The sequence below is a fragment of the Meleagris gallopavo genome, chromosome 4, assembly GCF_000146605.3.
Source record: "Meleagris gallopavo isolate NT-WF06-2002-E0010 breed Aviagen turkey brand Nicholas breeding stock chromosome 4, Turkey_5.1, whole genome shotgun sequence".
Lineage (NCBI taxonomy): Eukaryota > Metazoa > Chordata > Aves > Galliformes > Phasianidae > Meleagris > Meleagris gallopavo.
Genome location: NC_015014.2, coordinates 39,119,796 through 39,146,850, shown reverse-complemented (window position 1 = coordinate 39,146,850; position 27,055 = coordinate 39,119,796). Strand labels below are relative to the sequence as shown.

At 37.2% G+C, this 27,055-nt stretch overlaps 1 protein-coding gene across 6 annotated transcripts in view; it reads right to left on the bottom strand.

Annotated features, from left to right (window-relative positions):
* The window catches only part of RAP1GDS1 (Rap1 GTPase-GDP dissociation stimulator 1), a 57,792-nt gene that overhangs the window by 19,144 nt on the left and 11,593 nt on the right, over nt 1-27,055 (bottom strand). Inside the window, exons 1-3 of one of the 6 annotated variants that reach the window (XM_019614793.2) lie at nt 21,728-21,857; nt 19,004-19,129; nt 6,059-6,205 (exon numbers count right to left, since the gene is read on the bottom strand). In XM_019614793.2, the coding sequence (XP_019470338.1) occupies nt 6,059-6,205; nt 19,004-19,129; nt 21,728-21,791 (337 nt within the window). In that variant the 5' untranslated portion in view covers nt 21,792-21,857. Of the gene's footprint in view, nt 1-1,414; nt 1,482-6,058; nt 6,206-19,003; nt 19,130-21,727; nt 21,912-27,055 lie in introns of those variants that run through there. The other 5 variants (XM_019614794.2, XM_019614798.2, XM_019614795.2 and 2 more) reach the window with 5 other exon arrangements.

Here is a 27,055-nt window from a genome sequence, read left to right as displayed (position 1 = left end):
TTAAGGGGGGGGATGTTACCTCTTCCATAGATTCATAATCTTTAGATAAATATATGAGAACACCATCAGAGATATCAAAGAGCTGTTGAAGTTGTCAAATTTCAGGTAAGTACAGATTGCACTAGCGCATGCATTGAATGCCATTTTACCTCCAGCAGATGTGTGAGTCACTACAACGCCTCCTATTTCATTCCAAACTGACTGTAAAAATCTAACTCTGAATCAAAAAACTGAGAGGGGGAACTGGAATGGTTCTGTGGAGAAAATGTTTGTGTAAGAGAACTGAATTTACTGGTAAATAATCTGTTTTTCTCCTTGATTTTTGATTGTCACTTGCAGGTGCTTAAAAATTGTGAAGGAAAAATGGTAGTCATGGAGAGCAAGAGAACAAAGACACAAATGACAAATGCATAGAAAATTATGTGAAAAGAAGTTGCTTCATTACTAGACTATGCTTCTATCTCTTTGAGGAATCTCTATGGGCTTAATTTAGCAAAGCATTCTGACATCAGAAACAAACTCTGTATTGTGAGTAGTGTTTTGCTTTTTTTTTAACACAATAGATAACAAAAAAATCTAAGGGACAAAAAACAAATGGGAAAGAAGGAAATCATATCCCTCCTTCAAAGGAAAAAGGAATCTTAAGAGCCAAATGGAAGGATATATTGTTTAAGAGAGCATGGAGCGCATGAGTTTAAAGGACTCCATAATTCCTAAAGAGGAATAAAGGAAAAAGAAAATACACCATCAAGGAAGAATTGTACGAGGTCAAAAGTCACATACTGTATCTGACTCCAAGCCAGCTTTTTTCCCTGGTGTGGAAGAATAGCACCTGAGTATAGGACTAGCCTACAGTGGAAAAGCGTGAACAGGAATTGCCAAAAAGGTAAAATCTGGGCTTAATATTGATGTCTTACCATAGTAAGCAGAAGGATATACTTTTTCCTCACAAAGACAGGACAACCTCATGAGTCACAAAGCCACACGGGAGGCAAAACTTGGAATAACTGTGTAACCTCAGCTCTTCACTGCATGAAGTGCTAGGGCCTTGTTAGAGCAGAAGGCAACCTCAGGGGAAACATGCATCTGTCCTACAAGCAGCTGTCTGATGTAGGGCTGAACTAAAGCTCAAGGCCAGGCAACATCACATCTCAGGATGAAACAGCATTTCTATCAGCTTCCTAAGCAGAGCTGGATGCATGCTGAACAGGAAGCATGAAAACCTGAATGCCTCTTCAGAATTTGACTTTAAGTCAGGGAAGAAACTCTCTCATTATACTGCTATCAAATATTGCACTGGAAAAATGCCTGTGTTCTCTTGGGGCTGAAAAGCACTGATAGTTATGCTGCACAGATGCATATACAGGTAGATAAAAGGCAATCAATACATGCGCCAGCACAAATAGTTACCTACCTAAAACTTGAATTTCAATGGCTCCGTGTCCTTCGGTGACACACATGGAAACTCCAAAGAGTAAGATCTGAGGAGAATATCCCAAATTGAGAACTTTACTGGGGGCATCTGAATTCAAAATGTTGATTTAGGCTACTGCTTGATGTTGGACAAAATTTCAGAAAACATCCAGTCATCATGTTTCATTACTAAGTGATTATATCACTAAAGGAAAATCTGTTTTCTACAAATAGGTTGCATAAGTTAATAACCTACAAAAACCTGCTTGCTATCATCGCATCGATTTAAGTAATTATATAGCAAATTATATCACTATCTTAAAAAAAATAATCTGCTTTTACATGCTTTAGGTTTCTTTGCATTTAAAGTATTTAGATTTTGAAAGCACAATACACAGCAGTGATGAAATGAAACAAAAACTATGGCAAGCATGAAAATTAGCAAAGTTAAGTCTTAGAAGGAAGCATTGCTGAAATATTGCTATTAGACCATAATCATAGAACAGTAAGTCTCCCTTTCATTCTTTGTGTATTGGCATAGATTCTGCAGACAGTAAACAATGCAAGACAGTCCCCAGCCTTCATTCCAGTCACTGAGAGTTTTGTGATAATAGAACAAGGTTGGCAGTTTTATGACTTAACATCATCATTTTACATTTTAAAAAGGCACTGAATGAAATAGACAACCCTGATGGACTGAATTTTAATATGAAATGAAATGAGAAAGTAGTCTATAAACAGAATTATTTTTTCTCTGTTGTTTCACACATGCATACTGTATTCAGTTGATTTCTGATCTATAATTTGACTACCTAAGAATCCAGTTGACCTAATTCTCAATCACTTTAAAAGTACTTTCATGGTCTGTTCTGCAAATGTCGTGAGACAATTAGCTACTTTAGAGACTAATCCCATTAACTTGTAATTAGTTTTAGCCTACAGAATTATGATAACTGCAGAATAACCATTTGTCACTAACTCTTTTATGTAGCTGTTTGCATATGATTATTAGTTGCTAGTTTTTCACTCTTTATCTAAGCCTGCTTTGCCTCTCGCTGCTAAGCAGATCCATAGCTATACAGAGACTATATGTAACAGTATGTCTTCAGAATGGGAGAAGCACAATGCTATGCTGAACATACAAAGGTGCCAAAACAGCTGTTGCATGTCTTGACAAAGAAAGAACTGTTACAGGCTTTTGCCAAGACTTACATCTTAACAGAATTATAGCATGAGAAAAATCATTCCACAAATATGTGGCACACTTGTCTCATTCCTAGCCATGCCTGCAACTCTGCCTTTTGAGAATTAATAATGGAAAGCAGGGATGAGATATTTGCATCTGACTGAATTCCGGCAGTAAAATAGCATTATGGCAGAGAGGGTTGAGATAATCTATACAGAAGACAAAGGGATGTATCCCATCAAAAAATCCCTGTTTTCTAGCAATACAATTAAAAATCAACACCTTTTTTTTTTTTTTTTTTTTTTAAGTCTTATAAGAAGTGCAAGAGATGCCAAAGTCAAGTTTGTTCTGTTAACATTGTAGCACCTAATGAAATGGTAAGATACTAAGGAAGCAAAGGAAAGAAGTGAGAAACATCAGGCAAAAATAATTCTAGAACATGAGCAGACAGCACAAGTACCTTATTAAGAGAATCTGAGTTTTAAAGCTTAGACAACAACATTATGAATGAAGCTACGATTGCAGAACCAGCACAAGATATAAGAATGCTAGATTAATTTGCTCTGTTTAGGAAAATAAAATATTACTCATAGCTGCTCTTTAGTTGCCATTTTTGTAAAATTCATGTGTGGTAAATGCCCTATGCTAACTAAAAAATGTGAAGCACTTAAGAATGAATCTTTAACGTCAAAAAAATAAGGTAGTTAATTGCTATTAAAAATAATGCAGTCACTATTGTAAAAAGAAGGCAATTAGTACACTGTGAACAGTGAGATGTTTAGAATCAAATAAACAGTTTATATGCTCCTTGCTCATAAATTGCTAAGGATTAGAAAATATTAGGGTGTTCACAGATAATTACATGCAACTAAACCAAATGCATTATAATCATCCTTATCTGGATAGCTAGTGCAACTTCAGAGAGCGTGAGTCATTAGAGGAGGTAAGGAAATCTTCAAAGTCCCCACCTGTAACTTGGTAACATAGCATGCTGAGCAGGAAAAGATTACAGAAACAGTAAAAACAGAAAGTGCTGTTTCAAAGACTGAAAGTTTTTTTCTCACAGTTCCAATATTTTTTTGTCCAATTTGTTTCCACAACTATGGGTAAAGCAATCTAAGACCCTAGAACGCAATCCCATATTCTCATTCCTCAGTACAACTAGTGCAGTGTTTGTCTTCTTTGTAAGTAACACAGGATCAAGCTTTTGCAAGTAAATTAAGAAAACAGCACCAGCTAATCTGTGAGTATAATTCCCTGTCAGGGCAACCTGAGTTTTCATCTTTAACAAGTCAGCGAAAAATTGCACTTACTCAGCATATTATCCAACTGATGCTGCAATACATGGAAGTAAGAGGTTTTCTTGGGCTCCTATTTGACATAGACTATTGTCTTGAAAATTTAATATGGTTGGCAGATAGTATTTTTAGAGCATGTCACAACAGTTGTGCAGCTGTATTTGTGGCTCCTAAAACAAATCTGGAAAGCAGGCCAACCATCTGTCTCTCCATACACATGCTGCAGGTACAGTCACTGAGTTTTCTTCTTAAAACTGTATCCTATAATTATTTTTTTTCCTTGGCAGATTATTCAGGGTTCATTTTAGTGGTTGCCACAGTTGGGGGGGCAGATTCACTGATTACAGTGGAGCTACAGGACATGAGTCTTACATGACATACCAATAGGTCCCTATGGAAAGCCCTTATAGAGACACCAGTATGTGGGGTGAGGGTGAGGGCTGGTAAGCCTCCGCCATTCCTCCTTGATGTGGTGTTAGCACGAGGTGGAGATCCGCATCCAGATCTAGGAGCTGGGAGTATTTCATATTTCTGACCTGCTTCAGTGGCTCCTCTGACTGTTGCATCAGTTTGTTAATTGATGTTAGTCTCTGAAGCAAAACTGCTGCAGTATCTCTGCACAGCATTTTGGAACTGGTTTGTCTTGAACTACCAAATATACTGGAAGCTTGCTAGTCTAAATGCAGAGAATCATGGAAACTTATAGCTTTACGTGGAAGCTTTTTCTTACGAAAATATATTTGCTCTACACGTTTAAACAAATAAAGAAAATAATGGAGTTAACACTATAAAATTTGGAAACATATGACACACAGACATCAAGAAAAACAGTTTCTGAAGACTATGAAATAAAGGAGCCAGACAGTTGTTATTTGCTGAATAAGGCAGAAGTACTATAAACAAGTATTCTTGGATATTACTAGGAAAAGAGGATAGAAAAATAATGCAAGAACAAGAGAAAGACATGAGACACATACAACGATGGCATTTGGAGGTGGAGAGGTAACACTAAGAGCTGAGAGATCTGGAAAGATGGTGCAGAAAATGTGTGAGGAAAAACTATACCAGAAGAGATGATAAAGTAGATTAAAAATTTATACAATAAAGGTCAAAAAATTAAGCCTAAGGACCTTCCTGAAAAGCAGAAGAGTTGGGGACACAGATTTGGGAAGTGAATCACAGGAAGTGTTAAGTTACAATGGTAAAGAAACAGGGAATTGCTAATAAAGAAGCTATTTTTTTCATCAGACAAAGCATTACAAATCAGGAGATGAGCATGATTGAAGAAACAGTGTGATTAGCTATCTACATTTGCAATCTGTGCCATTACAAGTCAGGAGAACAGCCTCTATTTAGCTTTCCTCATTTCTCCCCATTTTCTTAAAAATTCTCATTTGGAAAAATTCGGAAGTGAGTGATTACTACAAAATTTGCCTTGGCGTATTACCACACTTGCATGCAGAAGCAAACTAGGTACTAAAATACCTAGGACATTTGTACAGCTAATGTTGAACACTGCTTTCTACGCCTCAGTGGTCTAGGATTTCTAACTTCAGCTACCATCTTGTTTTGTTGTCCCAGCCCCTAAACACTTCCACTTAGTGTGAAGGCAAAGAGTGGCAGGCACAGATTAGTGTTGGACATACACATAAATGATTCCCGGTATGTAACACAGGTAACATATGTAGTTTTGCACACATTTCTCAAGGAGAAAATGGTTAAGAAAAACCTGTATATTTAATCCAGATTATCAACAAAACAATATTGTGTGCCTGAGAAAAACCAATATTATAGTGACATTTGATGCTAAATGAAAAAGAAGATGAAATGTAGCCTAGTTTACTTCTGCAAATCTGTTTCTTCCTCAGGTGTATGATGCATCTATATGTATTGCTTTTAGATAAAAGTAAATTCCAGATGATGATTTTAAAACTTTATACTATTAGGAATTGCCTCAGGAAAGACATCAAGTATTTCTTGGAATGTAATTGTATTGAAACAGAAAATTGCATATGTAAATTGAGGTGGTTGTCTTTTAAAATAATTTAGTGTTAAGTTTCTACAACATAAACCTACAGTTGGCTTTAATGTTTATCTTTTTTTGGTTTTGGATGGGGTTGTTCTCCTGGTAGACATAAAGCAAGTTTTTCGTGTTGTTTACCATTCTCATTGCTATAGTTCATCAGCATGCCACAAAAGACAGTCAAGAGCTTCTCACTGGCTGGATCTGTTTTACTGCATAGCGACCTTATAAGGTCTACTACAATATGTGCACCACCTGCATGGTCAACTGCGTTCCTGCCCTCATCTGTAAAACAAAGAGTTACATTAAAAATAAATGAAACCAAAACCCACCACAGAACCCCGAACATCGCAGTAATCATACAAAGCCAATTTTTTAAACAGTGAAGTCATTTCTTCAGTGTTGTCAAATTCCTCTATAAAAACTCTTGAAGGCCAGTTTTTAGTGCAACAGAGCTGAGAAAGTGAGAACACCTACAACAGAATGGATTAACCTCTTGGCGCTAATACCTTTGTACAGATGTTTAGTTTGATGTAGAGGCCCTGAAGCAGAAAAATAATCTTCGGATGATGCATTGGATTTTGCCAGAGGAAGGTTCTGAGCACTTACAAAATAAATACACGTATCGTGAAGGCTTTGTGGACAAGCTAAATGACTCCTACTGCTATATGGATTGAGAAATTGAAATAAAGAACAACGTGCTCCCTTAAGCAAGGGGATATGGGAAAAAAAATGGAAAAGCAGATCAGAGGTACCAACTCCCAGTAAAAAACTCACTGGCACACAGCATGTTCTTCATACTTCCGTACCTGGAATTTAATACCACTATCAGATTGTTTTTGTATGGCTGAAAGAAAATTCATTCTCATCTGCAATATACTACAGTGTTCTGAAGTTTCATAACTAACACACCATAATCTTTGTATGGAACTCTCTGTACAACAAATCCAATTTGATATATCAGTGTATGAATAAAAGAAAAATTGTTGTTTATTACAGTAATCAACTATACTGCTTCCTTTCCCAGCAGGCAATAGACAACAGTCAATAACCTTAATTGCATGGCTTCTAAAAGCGGAGATTTCCAAGTGAGTTACAATCGGAATCAACTGGAAAATTTGGATGAAAACTTACACTGCTCCTCAGTTCTCCATTTGTTAATGGTCTAACTGCAGATCTCATCTTTCCTTTGCTATTCTGCACTCTTAACATTACTCTTAAGTTTTCCCAATTCTGCAACATGTGCAGCACGAATACCAAGGCTGTCCTCATTTATAATATGATCTTCCACTAAAAATTGGTCCAGAGCTCTTCAAAAAGTTTCTAAATCTTCCAGTTCTTATCAATACCATTTAAAAGGGACATATTGCATTAGAATGGAAGGGATATAAGAGGAACAGTGTATTAATTTTACATATATATATAATTTATATATATCTAAATAAACGGTTATAGTTTTATATATATAAATACTCTCTATATAAAGTATACAGTATAGCATTTATATAGAGCTATATATATATATATAAACTCTTCTATAGTTATAATTATTTGTATATATAAAGGAGTGTATGTGTATATATATTATATGTAGGGACTTCAGATGATGTACTGAGTGGAGCTGGAGTGGGAAGGGAAATTCTTGGTGGATCTAAACTGTTAAATTTATTACCACAGTTTTGCAGAGTATCCATGAAATTGGACACGTAGCAGAGGAAAAAAGTCATTGACTGTTTCCATTCCTGACCTGATCAGAACGTTAGGGAACTGTGATTCACTCCAGGTATGTATATTTCATTTTGAAAAATTAGAAACTAGAATCTGTTTACAGTCAAACAAATTCAAGATAATAAGGTCTGTATTAAGGATAGAGTGTGAAAAAAGGAGAAATACAAAAGCAGTAAACCTCTCACATCCTTGATGCATTGACAGACATGGGCATAATACTAAAATGAAATACAATTCCACATCATAATATAGTATGGCAATGTAGTTATTCAAATTAAGTGCTTACGTTTATCAAATCAGCAGAGAAAAAAAAAAACTTAAAAAATATTCCAGCATACTGTTTTATGTATCTTCTGGAATTTTTTTGATTGCAGATTTAATACATGATTTTGTGTATGACTCACCTTTTTTGTGAGTCGAAATAGGTGTGCAAAACAGAATTGAATTGCTGATTCTGCATCAAATAGACTGACTGTGGTATTCAAGTTACTATAATACAATTAAAACCATCAAACTAAAACCATGATAAAATTGAGCTTGTGATAAAAATCAGTTGTAAAACTAGTTACATGTCTTGGTATGGAACTGCACATAAAATACTTTGGCAAAGGTATAGTCTGGTGAGTTTGGATGCAAGAATTAAGAAAAAAAAAAAGGGGGGGGGGAAAAAAGAAAAAAAAAAGACCGTAAGCCCACAAAAAGTCAGTTATAAGCCAAGTTCCTTACCTGGATAGAATCTGACACAACTCCACTGAAAATTATTGTGTGATAATACCTTAGAACAAATGAAGATCTGAACATCCTTCTAGTTCTGTTTTCTCTCTGGTTTGTCAAAGAAGCTATATATCAAAACCAGTTATATCTATGTCTTTCAGTACATGGTAGTCTCTCACTTCAATATATGATACAATTTTTTTTATCCCCACCATGTTTTTATTATGTAGATAGATAATTAGCTTTCACGGTACCAACAGCAAAACTAAGGTGGAAAGATATAGCAACAAACCTCATTCTGAGAAATAAGATATACATAGCATACTCCAAGTGTATGGTAAAATTAACTGCAGGATCACCTCCCCAGGTAGGTAGCTGGATCTAAGTGCCAGCTTTGACACGACCACGTAAAATGGTAGACTGAAGTAGAAAAGGTGCCTTAATTGAGTTTGTTGCTATATCTCTTTTGTTGCTGCATCTCTTTCCCATGCTAGGCTCACCTTGTATAGCTGCTTTTCTGCCCAAGGCAGCTTGGTGAAGAGCAGGCCTGGGCTGGTGCTATAATTACAAACTCCTGGTGCTGCCTCCTTATGCCTCAGAGGATTAACTCAGCTTATTAGTAGAGGGCCACAAACAATTTCATACCAGATGTAGGAGGAAAACTTAGAAGGTCCTAACTACTCGCTCCAAGCTCAGGCTATGACACTTGGTTGCATCCCCAGGCAAAAAGCGTATTTCTGACTCAGAGTACTCCATGTGCTTATTATGGCCTCACTTCTTCCTGCTCTGTCGCTAAGGAACAGGTTTTGCACACAAGAATACCAAACTCCAAATCATTTACAGTCAAAACAAGACCACAGCATGCTGCTGTGTCTTGTTGTCAGTCCAACTATTACCTTGTAGTTCAGCAGCTCTATGAACTCCCACTCTCAAAACGCTTCCAGTCTCCCAGAAGCGGTGTTCAAGTTTATTCCTGTGACCTTTTTAAATAAACATTTGCTGTTCCTATGAGATCAACATTTTAACCGTTTAATGAGCATTCACATTTCCACTTTAAAATGTTTCAGTAGAGCTCACAAAGGGCAATGATGTTGCATTATTACTTTTTTTTAAGTAAACACGATACTGTTCAAAGATGCCAAAATGACAACAACCCAAGAGAGCAGGGAGATGGTTTTCTTCCTATAATGAAATGTATAGTAAGACTTATTATAGAACAAGTCGCTCTTTCCCCAATGTCCTTTAATTCAACACAACCATCTCTGAGAATGAATACAGTCTCTTTTCTATCCTTAATCACTCTCAGGAGTTTTATGCAGAACTGGGCTTTAATCTGGATTATCAAATTGCTGTGATGGCTCTCGTGCCTCCTATGCACACATCTGTCAAATTTCATTGTGGCCCTCTCTTATAGGATCTAAGGAATGCACCAGCCAAAGAGCAAAATTTTTGTAGTTCCTGATTAGAAGATCTTTAAAACTCAGGGAAAGGTGCCTTGTCTACCTGTTTTCCTTGAATGCTGCCTTGGAAGATGCAGCAAGCCAATGCAAAACCTCTCTATGGCAGCTCTTTATTTCTCAAAGGACTCTCAACTTCTCTTCAATGAGGATTGGTTTCTTCAGGACCCATGCTTGGCTCTCTTCCAGGCTGGGATTATTTGTCAGAGGGGTTGTCATACACATTAGAACCTATAGGTGTTCAGCCTTCATTTACTGAAAAAACTGGTGCAAATATTTCTCCCATCTGATCAAATCTTTGCTTTTGTACTGCAGAGTATCTTCTGCGTCTGCCCTCCATTCATGTGACTTGTCTGCTCTTCATTCAGCGATACGTAATGCAGAAAGTTTTTGCTCCAATCATGGAAGACCTTCAGGAAAAATATAAAGGTACTGCCATACAGCTGGAGTGTAACTAATATCCACAACTGGATATGGAATAACATCTTATGATAGATAATACAGAAATTATTTTCTATGCACTTAATATGTTCTCAGGTGTCTGACAGAGCTGCAGAAATTCAGATGCAGTCTGTCAATCTTGCATTCTTTATGGCCAAAATATTGCTTGGGCTGAACCAGGGCTTTATGGAGAATATTATTTTAATATAAGATGAATTTGCAGTACTCCAAGGGAGGAGGCTGAAGAGTTCTTTCTTCATGCTCTGTTTTTATTTTCTTCTTTTTTTTTTATGGGACCTGTTTGTGTAGTTGTTTCTTTTTCACCGTACATCTGCTCCTAGTGCTTATTCTTTCACCTGAAATCATAATTTTCTGTGACATCAAACTGGTTGTTGCAGAGAAAATTATGATGTGACATTCATAAAATTATGACTACATGTGGTTAAAAAAAAAAAAAAGAACAAAAAACAGGAGCAGAACTCCAAAGGAAGAAAGGCTCCACTTCCATGCTTTAAGTAAGAAAATGAAAAAAAATTTAAAATTTTGAGGGCAAACCCTTACCTAGCATAAAGCACATTATATGTACAGATATTAGGAAAACTTTAATCACTTGTATTAACTGGGAGTTTACTATTATATTTTTCTATTTCAACATTTTGAACGTGAAACTTTTAATGCAGTGCTGCCATTCAATTTTAATAATACTTGACTAGGCTTTTTATCTTATTTGTGTATGCTTTTAAATCAGAGGATTCTGCACTCTCAATTCTTTGACTGCAGTCTACGATCCCGCTGCAGAACACAGAGCAGCATTCCATTAATCTTATTTTTTCAAAGAATGTGATTTCATGAAATTATATTGCACTGACTTATCGTTTGCTGCTTTTTTCCTGCATCTTTTTTGCACTTGTCTACAAGCAACAGGGCATGGCAACACTGTACTTTGGTATTAGTGTTTTATGACTTGAATAGTCAAATTGATTTGGGATTGCTCTATTTGTACTGAAGTTCCTTTCCATTTATTTAATTACTTCAGGAATTATATGAATGCGATTACCAGAAGTTTTTTTTTTTTTAATTTGCTTGTTGATTAAAATCAATGACTATAGCCTTAATTTTTTTCTTTTATGAAAAAACTCATCCTCAATTAGCTATGCCTGCTGCCAAGAGAAATAGAAGTCTTGTATTTAGTTATCTCAAATTGCCAGCACCTATCATTAGCTCTAACTCCACCTTCATTGAGGGTACTACCTTAGAAATAACAGCTAAAATAGTGAAGAGGTGAAAAGTAAGCTTGAAATGGAAACAGACGGCTGTATTTTAATATAATGTTTTCAAAGACTGAAAACGTGTAGCATCAGTCGTTCTGGATAAAATCGCTGCCAGTGTACGTGCTGGGTAGTGACAACTGAGGTAGTGGTGTACAGGCCCAGAGGCTGCTACCAGACACAGAAGCCTGGTTCAGTTCAGGTTCTGGACTGGCAGATGAAGGACAAAACATCTACTAAAATAAATTGTCAGGTGTTCACTAACACTCACACAACTGCTTTATTTCAACGACTCACTTTAAAAAAATGTTCTATCTAACTAAAAATCTAATGACATTTTTGGAAGATTTATTAAATGTTAAATTTTGGGTGCCCCATAGGGCATCAGTGTTAACAAGCCTTCATCTCCCTTGGCAAGTATCATAGAATTTCAGTCAGGAGTTCAGCTGAACATTTGAAGGGACAGGTAAATGTGACAGTATCAGTGTCCCTTGTGTTATGCTGAAGCAATAGCCAGAGGCAAGCCACACTGAAATTCTCAATTGATTTCCAAAAAGTTATCTTGTTTTTTTCAATTCCTCTTCTGTCAGGTACAAGAAAAATCACCTGTTTCTAATTTCAGTCAAAAGAACAAGCAGAGTTCTACTCATGAATTCTGTTAAAAAGCAAGGAAACCAAACAGTATGAAAAAGCTACAGTAGCTAAGCCAAAGACAGGCAAGGGCCCTTCTGGCTCAAGTGCAGCACTTCCCTCTGCCTTCCTTCCCACTTTTAATGCTCACAGCAGATTCTTCTGCTGATTTTCTAACTCCATGCAGCTCCAGAGTAATTGCACTGCAGCCAAAACAAATTACTCTAGGTTTATGAGAGCATAAGTCAGAACTAAATCCAGCCTGTGCTTTTTACTTCACATATTATGAAACAAATAATGGAATCCAATTATACCATAACTCATCAAGCAGTTTTTCTACACTGATAGGTGGGCATTTATAGCATCTCATGCTATTAACAGAATAAACCTACATACATTAATTTAGATCTCTCAGCTTCATCTGGCCACGAGCAGACCAAAACCAAGTGCCAAGCAGAGATCTTCTGCTGGGTGCTGCTGAAAGGAGCACAGCATGAAGCTGAGCTTGGCATTGTGCAGGAGCAGTGCTGACAGCTGAAAGGAGCTGTGGTCCTCCAGCAAAGCAGTCAGAGAGGCAAATTCAAATATGTGACCTACAGGGGTTTGAAATAAGGCCAAGAAGCAAAAAGCAAAACTGACCAACCAACAAAACATCACAAAGCACATCTGCAGATTTTACTAACCCCCGAGGAAACAAGTGCCCTGGGAAAAGCTGTGGAGAGTCCTGGGTTGGGTTTGTTTCGGGTAGTGCTGCCCTTGCGCCACAGTATGCAGCTGTTGGGAGCGAGAAGATCTGGCCTTCTAAAGGGAGCAGCATTCAGCCTGGTGACTGTAGGAGATGCTTCAATTTCAAGGGATGCAGCTTGGGAAAGACCACTAATGTCTTTTGTTTTAGGAAGTCTTTTACCTCCTGAGCAGAAGGCAGTTCACTGTTTTGACTTAAGGGCAACGAGAAACATACGGTGACCGTAGAACAACCCCCACTGAGGAGGCCGGGTGCTAAGATGTCATTGGTAAATGAACTGGACACCATCTCAGGTAGGTAACTCCTCTGCAAGGAAGTAGGTACAGCTCTAGATAGCCTACTCACACCCACTCTGACTCCTCAGGCCATTCTGCTGGCTGGACAACTGACGAAATGAGCAGCAGCCTCAGGATTAAGGGGGATGCTGGAATTGTGAGTAAAGCACAAACTTTAAAGACTGTGAATGAAATGCAGGAGGGGGAGAAAGTAAAGAACTGGAAAAAGTCTGCTTTGTTTTTCAGTTACCTTTATAGTCTGACAGAATACTGATCTACATATTCAAATAATCTTCCTGGAAAAAATAAGGAAAAGGAAAAAAACAGCATTGCAGAAAATATACAGGACTCTTCATACCTGAATTCTTTAAAACACAAGAAAATCAGTCTCATATATTCATTTTAAAGATGTGAAGAAGTTGCAAATACATGGTAAATTGCATTTATTAATTTACTTTTCTTATGTGGGCTGCTTTTAAGTTTTGGCTTAAGTCATAAGAATTTAATCACTTGTCTCAATAGGGTCAATATGTAGAACATAAGTTTGAAGAGTGATAGCCTTAGAAGGAGAATTCATGTTTTTGTCACTCTTCAAATAGCTCTTTCCAGTGCTCTAGGAAGATTTATTCTGATTCCATTTCAGAAAACCATAAATTAAAATTATATTGTTTAATAGCTTCCTAAGGACATTCGTGACTAATTGCTGATAAGTACTAAATATTACTGTGAAAGTATCTGTTAGCATGCATATGGTATACTTGGTTTCTAGTTGATGCAATGCTTGTTCTGCTGAGGTTTGGAAAAAATACTGCATTATCAGGGACTCCTAGGTTAAAAAATACAGCATAGTTTTCTAAGACTCAGACATAGCTTAGAGAGGACAGGTGTAGAGGTAACACAGTATTGCTGCACTATGAAAATTAGAATTTGACACCTCTGTAAACAATCAATTTTCAAGCAATTAGTTACAACCTTTGGTCTCAATTTCATGATACTGCTTGATTCGTAGGTGGTATTTGCATTTGTTAAGGTCTGGTACAAAGAAAAGTGAAAGATTGCAGTAAGATGCTGCCTCGCTGCATGAATCAGGGTGACTTTCATAAAAATAATTAGCCACTAGTGTGCTATTATCAACACCAGTTGCTTTTTAGGATTCTGCTGTTTTTCCATATGGTACTATGAAAGGCTATGCCATTTTTTTGAAGAAGAATGAATTTGATGTGTTTCCAGTAAGTTTAATTCTTAAGTGTCTGGTTTTCAGCTTTAGATCCTGAAATTAAACTTGTCTCCTGAAAGATGTATGAAATTGTACCGTTGAGTAGTTTCTTATTTTTTGTAAATAGCCTTCCTTCTGCAAGAGGTCTGTACATCCGTCTAGGATGGGCAGCCAAGTGTACAGAATATAGAGCATCCAAGTTCTTTTGAACATAAGAGGTGGCATGATGTTCTTGGTCTAATGTTAAGGGTGGGATCAAGACAGATTTGGGTCTATGTGAGAGGCAACATAGGTGAACTACAGCAGGGGTCTTGCCATCAGTGCAGTATGACTAGGTTGACAGAAATGTATGACTTGGGAAATAAGAAAAGAATCCAGTGCATATCCTGCAGAAAAGCAGCTGTCAGAAGGCAGCACTTACAGAATAAGTTGGCATTTTTAATTTCTCTCCAATTCTATAGTTGTTTATATCATGAAGTGTGGTTGGTGAAAACATGCATGCATGCTGGTGGTTTTGTGAAGAAACAAGGGACCGAATGGAGTAAACAGCAGTTGATCTGAGAATCCCTGAAGAGGTCTTTAAGCTCTACCATTAATATGAATTTTATGGAAGTGCAGAATGGGATTTTTTTCATTTCTCTTATAAGATACGTAGAGGGTTTATTTCACTGTGAAAGCTTTCAGAATATTTAGATGTTCTGAACAGCAAGAAGGAATTATTTCATGACGGGTAAGATCCTGTCTCAACTGAGGTCAGTGTGAGTTACTCATTCTGGTCCGTGTGGTTTACAAATCAGGCTCTGAATATCCTAGCTTTTCTCCACCTCTTATAATGATCACTTTAATATTACAATTACAGTAGTTTATACAGTGTGCTTAATGCTGTATAAAAATGTGGGAAAGTAGTTTGTCAACCAATCAGGTCAAAACTGGAGTGTTTTTCACACGTGCTCATGCGGATCTTGGTTTTTGTAGCAAGAACTGTGTTATGTTAAATAACCTTTCTCAATCAGTGGAGATGGTTTCATATGCAACATCTAAATCTCAAGATGTAAGGGGAACCTTTTGGACTTCTGGAAATATGCTCCATAATACCTGTAAGAGCTATACATCTTTAACAGCCCTAAAAAAAGAAACAGCATTGGGAAGAATGACATGGTGTTTTGGGAAAGAGGAACAGTAGGAAGGTAGCTGATTTATTTCATGGAGGAAGAGTGGCAAAGCAACTACAAGATAGGTCTTACGTTCTGATTAGATAATGCCTAATCTGATGAGCTTTGTTTGTAAGCAGAAAGTAGCTGGTGGTAAAAAGGAATGAATGGGCTAGGATTTTTCTATCTAGTAATAAAATTAAGACAAAATTCTGTTCCTGAGTGAGGCTGTGGAGTCCATTGTCTGGGCATACAGAGGTTCAAGTGACTGTATTTCGTATAAGCTGTAGTTGTAGTGGAAGAGAAAGCAGGTGGGAGAATGAAGAGATCACACCTCCACTTCTTTGCAATTTCTGCTTTGACCAAGATTTGGGGAGTGAAGTGAATGTGGCATAAGTACATCAAGCATTTAGAGCAGTTACAGGCTGTACAGGAACATGCAGTAACGTATCTGTTCTTAAACTGTAGGATAGCATGGAACAGTTTGCATAGTGTGGTTGTTCCCAAGTTAAAATCTTTTTGGCTGCCTCACTTGTTTCTTTCATCTATCCTTATCAGAGGAAGGCTGGGGGACTAGAAGCCTCATCAGAACTAACAAAACTTTCTTCTACTCTGCTTTGCAGTTATATTTGCCTGTATTTGTGATGTTCAGAAACTCACATAAAGCAGATCTTTTCACAACATAGAAGCTTTAAAAAGGATGCTCTCATGGCTGCTTGGGATAAATTTGACCTATTTTTTCTCTTTAATTGTTTATGAAATGCATTTTATTCTGTTGGTTTTTTTTTTCTTCATTTCTCAAAGAGTTTATTCAGCATTATTTTTAGGGGCATAAAATTGAGGATCACACAGATGATAACAGTGTGCATGTTACCCCAAACATAATGGAGAAGAGAATCTATCGCTAAGTAACAGCTTCCATTTCATGTTTTCAGTAAGGAAATCTTTCAGTATGGTGTCTGGCCAGGAGGTGTGTAGTTTTCATTTCTTTGTGGAAGGGTATTAAACCTGAGCATTTGGATTTAGCAATGGATACCTCTCCCACAGCAGCAGTGCTTCAGAAGTAACCAGTGGAAAAGGCCTTGTCTTCATGCAGGAGATCTGAGAAACAGTGTCATTTTAATTTTATCAAGAGAAAATTATTAGGGAATTGTCTTTCTCTGCACAGTCATTTTGTTGGGGCTTTCCCCACAAAAAAAAAAAACCAAAACCAAAACAAAACAAAAAAACCCCAACACTTTACTCATAGCTTTCATCCTGCATTGTGCAGATTTCCCTCTAAAACAAAGACTTTATTAGCTCCTTTTGTCACTAAACAAAATGATATGTGCTTGTTGACGTGAAATAGAGGATATTTGGGGCTTCCAATAAATAGAAATTTTGCTGTGAGCTATTCAATATGGGCTTGATTTCAGACTTTTAGCCTAACACTGATTTAGGACTTTTAGAATGTTTTCCATTGTTGCATGCTATAATTGTATGGGCTATGGAAGTGAAAAAATAGTCATGCATATGGTAAAATAGAGTTTCTGAGGTATTTCGGGTTTCTACAACAGTCCCAATTACCAGAAAAGTGACATCTGCTTTTGTGTCAGCTGAAAAGAAAAAGACGATCTATACAAAATATCTGATTAGAACATGATTAGAAATAGTGTCCTCCACATCTTGTCTTTGCTATATATTAAATATCTTTGTTAGGGAAAAGTAACTTATATAAAAATAAATAAGTCATAAATGAGAATATACTCAATTTTATGGTAATAAGCATATTTAAAGTCCTTGTCTTCAGTAAGATTCTAGAATAAGTTATAAATCGTTACACTTTAAGATAACAATCAAAACAAAGCAGGGTAGGGTGGATGTGATAAATAGGTTCCATGAATAGCCTCTTCCACTTAAATCAGAGATGCTAGTTTGATTTCTGTGGTATTTTATTACAGCTTGTTCGTGGTTCTTATTTAAATGCACAGGGAGGGCTGTGACTGTCCTACAGGACTGCAGCAATACATGGCATACAGAACACATCTCTGTACTGTACATTTTTGCTCCACAAAAAAGCAGCACAAGGCATATAGTACAACTTTTCTGTGCTGTGTAAGTCCTGGACTATAAAAGCAAGAAGCAATCCACATTACCTGATACTTGAAAAACATTTTCATGTTTGCTTATTATATTTCACGTAAAATTGTGGGTTGAACAAGAATGACATGAGTAGTTACACAGATTTTACTAACGTGAAATAAACCACTGCAACCTGGGACTGAGCTTTATGTCACACATGACCCTGAAATAAAATTTAGTAAGTAAAATGTTATAGAATGCTCAATAGTTTCTTCTTGAACTTTCCACAAGGAAGCAGGTGTTCAGTTGATTGGTCGCCTTAAATAAAACCCTAAATGAAAGAATTAAGTATTATCATCTTGAAGTGGTAGCTGTCTGTAAATGAAAATGCCAGCATGGAAAATCTGATGAGCTTCCCTGAGATCGAAGACAAGATAAGTAATTTCAAACAAAATAAAATGCAAATTTCCAAACTAGCTTGAAAAAAACTGTGAGATGCTACCAATAATTCCAGTTTTGAAACAGACAGCAATTCAGAACAGCAAAAACTTTTAGCAAGTGCAAAATGTATCACAAAAATTCTTGCAATGTGAAATAAAACACTAAATCTGAAGATAATAAAGTGCTTATGCAATTGCATTTCACTTCCCATCTGCAGACATCCATAGGTTTCTAGTTACTTTTCTAGTTACTTCATACGAATACAAAGATTGCATTTTCAAAACACTGCAACCGCTGGTTTGTTTTTGCAAATCATGTGTCCATGCATGCAATCCACACGTGGAGTCACAAGTGGATTGCAATTTCCTAAAGTGTGGCAATTCAAAGTTTATTTTGACCACAAAAGAACTAAAAGTTTTCACCAATCCCCAAGTCCTGATTATCAAAATTAACCACATGTAATCTTGTTGCAATTGATTGGCCACTTAAGAATTCTGAGAATCAGCAACATAGCTGAAGCTTCCCTTTCAGCCACACGTGTAGCTCTGCGCAGCTCTGAGACTGGCAAGATGTGAGTATTCCCTTCTCACTCTGACTTTTCCCCTGCGAGCCTATTTGAGAATAATTAGCCATTCAGGTCACTGCGTATGTAGCATTTGCACTCTCTGGAAAGCTAGTTCGTTATGTTTAAAACAAAAAAAGCCCTGAAGCCCATAAATCTTTTCTGATCTTATATCCAGTTGCATCATGATATCATAGCAGTTTTTTTATTCTTAGTGTCACAAAGGCATAATGCGAGTGCGCTGTACAATCATCCTATAAAATCAGAATAGTTGTATAGTAAATAAAAATCTAGAAAAGAGGAAAGTGAATGCCAGTAGACAACATAAATTCCCTCAACATTTCCCTCCTTCTACCAACATCATCTACAAAATTCAGCATATTTCAACACTTACGGCTATCATAGCATATATTGCCCAGGGCACGTCCTGTTTGCAGCAATACTTCCTGGTCTTTGCAGTTTAACATCTGCACCAAAGGAGGGATCAACCCAGCATCCACACACGGGTTCCGCATAAATTCTGCAAATAATGAAATACCTGTTGAAGAAAGCCTGCTATTTTCAGTTTCTTCCATTCTAGTTACCCTGGCATTGCAATGGGGCCTTATGTAAGAGCACAGTCAAACAGTGCAAGTTCATATGACAGTGCAAGTTCACATACAAGTTCCTAAAGAACAAACCCAACATCAGGATTTGGGCTTATGTTGTTTCCATTATTTGTTAATTTAGAAGGAATTAAGAATATTTAATTGACTACCATGGAAACTAATTTAACAGAGCTCAGGCTGAGCGTGTTTTTAGAATCATAAGGAAATGCTGAAAAGAACAGAGAATCCACATCCTTTATCTCCATTCAAACTAAACATAAATTAAACTACTGATTTACACTAGAGATGACTCAAACTATACAATAGAAGCAGCATTTTTTACCCTTATTCCCATAGAGCTCTCCCAAAGCTTTTGCTTTAGGAAAAAAAAGAAAAAAGAAATAAAGCTAAGTAAAAGGTTCTTTATTTTGAAGGTAAGGAATAAGAATTACAAGAGGGATTTATGTGAGACTTTCCTCTTGGGAGGAAAAGTAAAGGACCCACTTATTGGGTAGCTTTTTGTATTTCTGTCGCTCTTTCCTACTATGTCCTTCAGTGCCAGGGAACCAAAGAATTCTCTTCAATCTGTGCAAGTCACAGGTAGACAGTTATCCTGAAATAATCTGGATACTGGTCTCCAGGAAGATCTATAGTTAGGCAGGCACTGTGCTGTTCTTTTTACAAGGGAGATTTACAGAAGCAGCCACTCAGACACTCGTGGAAACTGAGTAGTTTACTTTGAGGCACCATGAGAGATATAGCACTATAGTAGGCAAAAGGTCAATACATTTTTTATTTGTTGTGAATTACAAATTATGTCTCTTCTTGATCCTGGACTATCTTGAATCTTTCACAACCAGTTTACTTTTGTGTTGCTTAGTCATATATAATGAATGAACTAGGATGTACAATCCTTACACAAAGAGATAAGAAAGCTTTTCTGACTTTGGATCAGCAGAATCCCAAAAGCCAAGACCTCAAAGAATTCATAAAAGTACCAAACACTTTAGATATTTTCTTTGATGTGCCTTTTAAAACATACTTAGATGTTTCTTTACTATAGGAATTTGTACCTTTTGTAGTTCATCGTGTAGTATTGTTTTAGCTAAATAAGTAACTGTCATGGAGACAACCAATCCTCCTGTGCTGATAAACATTGACATATCACCAAGCAGATGAAGAAACATCTTTGTATTTGCACACGTCTAACAAAAGATGATAGTCAGCAAAATTGACCCTCTCCCCTTAAATACTGAACTTTTAGAAACTGTAGACAGACACTGTACTGTGATAAATGAAATGGCCTAAATGGTGACAGTATCACTTATCATTACCAGATTGGATGTCCTTGTAACTTTTTATCTATTTTTTTCTTATCACTCGCTTTCTTATCTATCTCAATGTTTATTTTCTTAGCATATTACTTTCTCCCCTCTGTCTTCTCTGTCCCCTCAAATTCTTCCTCTCTTAATTGCCAATGAAAGCTCTTTTCCATTCTTCAGCTTCTCCCTGCATCATTTATTTTATACTCACTACATTATCATAGTTTCTACATCATCAATCATATAATTTTTTAACTTCCGATCTGTGAGAGGAAATAAGAGACTTGTTCTACCCTTATAACATCTAGGTCAGTCTGTGCAGCTGTTTAGGGTCTTGCTCGAGCAGTAAGAAGCATTCACTCCCTCAATCTGGAGTGAACAGAAGCTTTCAGTCTACCATTCAGAAAAAAAAAAAAATAGGCAATATGCTGAGGAAGCTTATAGTTATCAGGGTCATGTAAAGGTATGAAGTAAAAGAAGTGGTGCCATACATGGCAAAACTGTTGCTCTCACAGGTATGTAGTAAAACTGCAAACATATTTGCACAGAACAAATAGGTGAAAAAGAAGGTAACCAAAAGGAAAGTCATTTAGGTTTCCACTATCCTGGATGGGAAATGAAGCAGATCCTTTAAAGGAAACACTGAAGAATCACTTAAAAAGTTAGGAGGGGAATCACTGAACGACAGAGTAACATAAACCAATGCAGGACAAGACTTTAGAAGAGGGATTTAATTGTTTTGTAGTACTACAGACTATAAAGATGGTTTTCTTATTCCTAAGTCTGGCAAAGAAGAGAAGACCTCAGAAAAAGGGTTTAAAAGCTGGGAAGAGAAACTCCAGGTAAAATGCATCTGAGCCTTCAGCGTGCTCAGACTTGAAAAACAGATGACTGTAGGTGGTCATTTATATATCCTACTGCTGTAACTGTGCGTACTACATGTAACAGTCTGCACAAATGATGCATATCTTTTCTTCTTCGTACATTTCAAAAAGCCAGTGACATGCTATTTCTGTCCAATAATATATACTGCTGATTATCTTAAAAACTAAATAGCATGAAAGTAAGGACTAAAAATATTCCAGCAGCTAAATGCTGTTTTGATTGTACTGAGAAACAAAATTTGACACAATAAAAACAAAAGTGAGAAGGAGAGATATGAAAGATGTCTAATCTACAAAATGAAAACATAAATGAAGTAAAACATACTGACAAGTGAGGTGAAAAACTGAAGATGTTCCAGCAGAAAAGTTCTTGTAGAAAACCTCACCATTTCTGGCTACTTCTGCTATGATGTTAGCTACTTTTGCTGTGCAGGAAGACTGTGGCATCAACAGACTCGCGAACACCTGAAGAACTCCACTTTTCTGGATTTTTTCACTTGTCTCCGTATCTGAAAAACAAATCACACAAAAATGACTTAAGCATCAGCTTGCTTAGAGGAGGAAAAGGAAGAAAAAGAATGTAAATCTTCTCAAATGTAATTCTCAAAGTTATTGCTTTCCAGTATACAAGAAGCAGATATATTTCACAGATCATATTTGCTTTGCACGATGCATTCATAGAACTTTATACTTTGCCATTCAGAATCAATTAGTCTTTATAGGTGACAGCTTATAAGTAAATATACAAACATACTCATGCATGCACTGAGCCACGACTGGAGAGAGAAGGAGAAGGATTAAAGGCCATGGAGTGATATGATATGCAGCAGCCTGAAGTACCGTGTAAAAATCAAGGAATGGTGCTCTGAAATGTATAATTATGGAAAATATTAAAAGAATGATGGGGATATCCCAACATCTAAGGGCTCAGTGTATTACAGAAATCAGAAACTGGAGAAGAAGGAGAGCTAAGCAGATCCTAGTCTAGACCTCATTTGTACTCAGTATGTGTATCTTCTGTATTACTTTGCTAGGCTATGGTAGCTCCAACACAGTCCCAGTAGAAGAGAAAGGGAAAAATAACATTCAGATTGCAGATTTCAGAACAAATCATTTCCTCTTTCTGCCTGTTTTACAGAAGGAATTGTGCAGTTGCTCCATAGTAAAGGCCCCACATAGCATTACTAGCCTGTAGCTCAGTACAAACTGTAAATGAATGTTGATTCACTGCAGTTAAAGATCAGGTACTGGATACTAAGACTATCTTGCAAATGCTTTCAAATAGTTTGCAGTTTTGAGTTAAATATTAGTGTGATAGATTATTAGATGGCAGCTACCACTTCAGAATGCAGCATAGAAGACTAGGAAGTCGTCTAGAGTAGCAATGTGCAATCATTTCTTAGCTGTGCTTCACCTGCAAATAGTTAACAGCACGTCATTGGGCTCACCATCTCTTCTGTCCTCCTCTTCCCTCCTGTTCCTGTTCTCAGCGCTGCCATTGCCTTTTGGCCTCCAAGACAACCCACGCTTTGAGCGCAGGAGAGCCACTGGGCTCACCCTGGCAGAGAATATGGATTAGAGGGGGAGAATTCAAGTCTGGCTTGCAATTCTGCCTGAGCTCTGTATTTATTGTATTCTCTTGGGATGTTGGTCCCTGGCTAGGACCACCCAGCTACGATATGGTGACATCTGATTACCAACAGATTAGGTAAAAACCAAAAATTGATTAATTTCAACATACACATAATATACTAGTTATTATTGATCTGTTTACAATCTAGTTAACTGTGATTTTTTAACATGTATTGAGAACTCCTCTCAGAAGATCCCCTGTAAAAGAACTTCCGACTAATGTGGAAGCTTATTCAAGTTCTGACATTAGCATACACATTGTTAGGTGTGTTCTCCCATATATGTAAGAATGAAATGAAAGTTTGAATTCAGAGAAATCATGTCAAGATTAGAGACTGTTCCAGACACAGCCTATTAAAGGAGAGATGACTCTCCCTTGAGTTCAAAATAAAAAAGGACAAAAATGTAGGTATCTGTGAGCCCATGTGATTTTAACCACAGTTAGTGGGCAGGAGACATGAATGCTTTTTTCTCTACTGTGCTGCTGAGACATACAGTCTTATTTTATGAGCTGTAGTTTGGTGGACTTTTTACTGTGCAAAAAATAAATTACACAACTGGAACAAAATATTTCCTGCAAGAAATGGGAAAATAAAACGAAGTGCTTCTCCAGGCCAGGTGTGTGTAGCAGATAGGCTCTGATTTATTTTGTTCTCATAAGTAAGTGTGTATCAGTAAAAACACAGTGCATAATAGACCTGTTGGAAATTGGGATATCAGCTACCTCGTATCACACAGATGAAAACAGAATATTCACTTCTATTTTCTTCTCCTCTCCTCTCCTCTCCTCTCCTCTTCTCTCCTCTCCTCTCCTCTCCTCTCTTTTCTTTTTTAGATCTTGAGCACTACAAGAGCCACACCTGTATACACTCTCCCCTTCACAAAACCAACTTTTTCCCCACTGGTTCTGGCTGAGCACCAATATCAAAATTTTGCTAGTTACAATGTGCTGAAATACACTAATTCATTTCTTAAGATATACAATTAAAAGACAATTTAGGTATAGAAACTCAGCCTTTTTTCTGAAGGGCTTTTGAAACTCTTACAGAAGGAAGGGTATTTTAATTGGAACAACTCGTTTATATATAAACTTCAAGTTGCTTTATTATATCTAGCTTTTTTGCTCAATATTCTTTGTATTTTTCTTAAAGAAGGAGGACTTAACAACAAGCAAACAATACATGGACATGCCCTGTGGAAACTAAGACATCCAAATGAAGATCTTCAGCAATTGTTTCACTGGACGTTTGCATTTCAGGTACTAACTGTTCAAACATGTCTGTAGAAAAAAATAACAAATTGGAGGTTTTAAGACAGGGCTTTGGCAAGAATTGGAAATAGCTTTAGCACAGGCAACCCTGAATTCTTCCTTTTGTTCTCTTCATGGACTGGAAAAGGTCTGCTTTCCTGTTTTTCTGTGTATGCAGGAAAGAAGTACTATTTGCAAAAGATGCATATATGCTGCATGCTAGCTTAATTCTGGGCTTCCTAGTAAATAGTTTGAGGCTATATTATTTTGGAATCTTATTTCAGGTGTCATCTTTTGAATTGTTTCAATGTATTGTCAATTGTAGCTGAGATGTATAAAAACAAATGTTTCTGCAGGAGCAAATGAGATCTAAACAAAACCTGTGCAATGTAATCTCCTTTTATACTTTCTGTAATGGTGAAAAAGGGAATTATAGCCAACATTAATGATGTATTAACAAGCTGCCATTTTAACTCCTTCAGCAGAACTACACTTCCTCACAAATTTGTTCAATTTCTGTGCTAAGGAAACCTGACAACCCAGGCTGCCTGATATTAGGGTGCAGTACCTCAAAAAATCCTTTTGCTATAAATACACATCCAGATTACATCTGCTTTCCTTTAAAGCATGATTTTCAACCTGCACACACAACCCACCCACAGAGTACCTACTGCTCTTATCTTGAAGGGAAGGAACTGTAGGGCTGTGATAATGCTACTTTAGAAACAGTCCTTTTGCACACAATACAGAATAATGCTGTGCCATGGCAAGCATAATTGGGGGAAAAAACCCTAAGGTCAAATCTGCAGCTTTGGATGTCTCTTTCTATCACTAGATATCAAGATGAAGAATATGTTAGATCACACAGTGCCAAAATCTTATTAATGTCATAACAGTGTGATTAAAATGTCAATATCTTTGCTTTTCATGGTTTTTGCAGTGCCTGCAGTCAGAATAACAAAGGGTGTGAGCAGGAAATTCTTTAATGCCATAGATCAGAGTTGGAGAGCTGAGCGCCGGGGCTATCAGAGTGGTTAATTAAGTAGCAGAAACCATTACAGGAAAAAATCCAATTAGATTGTACACTCTCCTCTCTTGGCTCTTTCTCCTGTTAAGTTTTACTCCTCTCTGTATCACTCTTCTCTCATCTCTGCATCATTTTCTACATCTTCAAGTGAAAGAAAAGGCAAGGAGCAGGAAGGGAAAGGTTTATCTGTCACAAATACTGCTACTTTGCACTCACAAGAAGCAGAAAAATATTGCAGCACAGTTCCTTTGAACACTGAATTTAAATTGTACTACTACATGGGGTTTTTCTTCGTGCATACAACTTCTCACTCCAGCAGAAAGAGTATAAAATAATATAAGCGAAGGCTATCACTGCAGCAATGCTCATGTTGTGGAGCTTTACTTGAGAGAAGAACTGTAAATGAGCAGCTCCATTAGCGTCCTCTTTATTCAGCCAACCGTGTTTGCAGTGTACTTTTTTGAAAAATGTACGTATTTCTAGCTGAAGAGATGTTTTGTAAACCTCCAGAAACCACTGTAGAAAATTACTGTGGTTTTATAATGTCCCTCCCACATGTGCTCTCATCAGAAAGAGGAGGATGAGCATATGAATAAATAATGATGAGCCACGGGAAAGGAACCTTTCATCGGCTCACTCACAGAGCAGAATGAAAGGAGCAAGAGATGTATTTCTAACTGGTACATCCTCTATCCTCCACAGTAGAAAGAAAAAAGAAAAAAAGTTCATGTGACCAAGAGCAGGTATTGATGCTCACATGGTATTCTGCCTTTCTGTCTCTCTGTAGCCATCCTGCTGTTTTTTTCCGTTACCACAAAATGGAGACTTTGGTCTGACTAAATGAACACAAAAAGTATACTGTGAAGAGCCTCTGGAAAACAAATGATGTGATCTTCTGCAACAAGGTATATATCACAGAGAAAGGAGCAAAAGACCATTCCAATATATATATATATATTTTTTTACAGAAAGAAAGAATATATACAATTAAACACATAAATATATCTTCTCTTGGCAGCTCCTCCCCATAAATATAACCTGCTTGCTCACACATCCTTCAAATTAAACCCCTAAAAAGGAGGGAGGATTCTCCCTCAGCTTTGTGAGCACTTTTATCATGGAGTTTGCTCTGTTCTGTCTATGGCAGCAGCAATAGGGCAACTTCAGCTCTTATTTTTAATGAAGAGACTGAAATAGTGCACAGATGTTGGTAATTAAAATCTCAGCTCTAACAAGGAAGGAAGGACAGATGGAGAGACCAATTCACCAACCAGCTAGCTGCATGATTCCTGCTGATTAAATTCTCCAGGAGCAGTACCCAAAGAAAAAAAAAAGTGAATTGCAGGATGAGATCCATGCCTTGAACAGCCTGTTGCAGGTACCAATGAAGAAAGTTAATAAACATACACACCATCTTTGCCACCCATGAAGAAATATACACATTAAAACTTCCATGGGTGCTTTGCAGCACAGAGCAGAATATTAAAATTAAGCAGCTAGAATTCTCTTATCCTGAACTGGATCTAGTTTAGCACCCAGACATGTGGTTTGGTGGATTTATTTGAGCTCTCAATTCTCCCTGTCCACCTTTCTGCAGGAAGTAACCATTTGTATGGGGCTGCTGAATCACGGCCTGAACCTTTGATTGATCACCTGAGGCGAGCAATGAGTCAGCCACGGGAGCACAGGTGAAGGCAATTCACCTGTGCTGCAGGAAGGGTGGAGCCTGGCTCCACCTCTCCTAG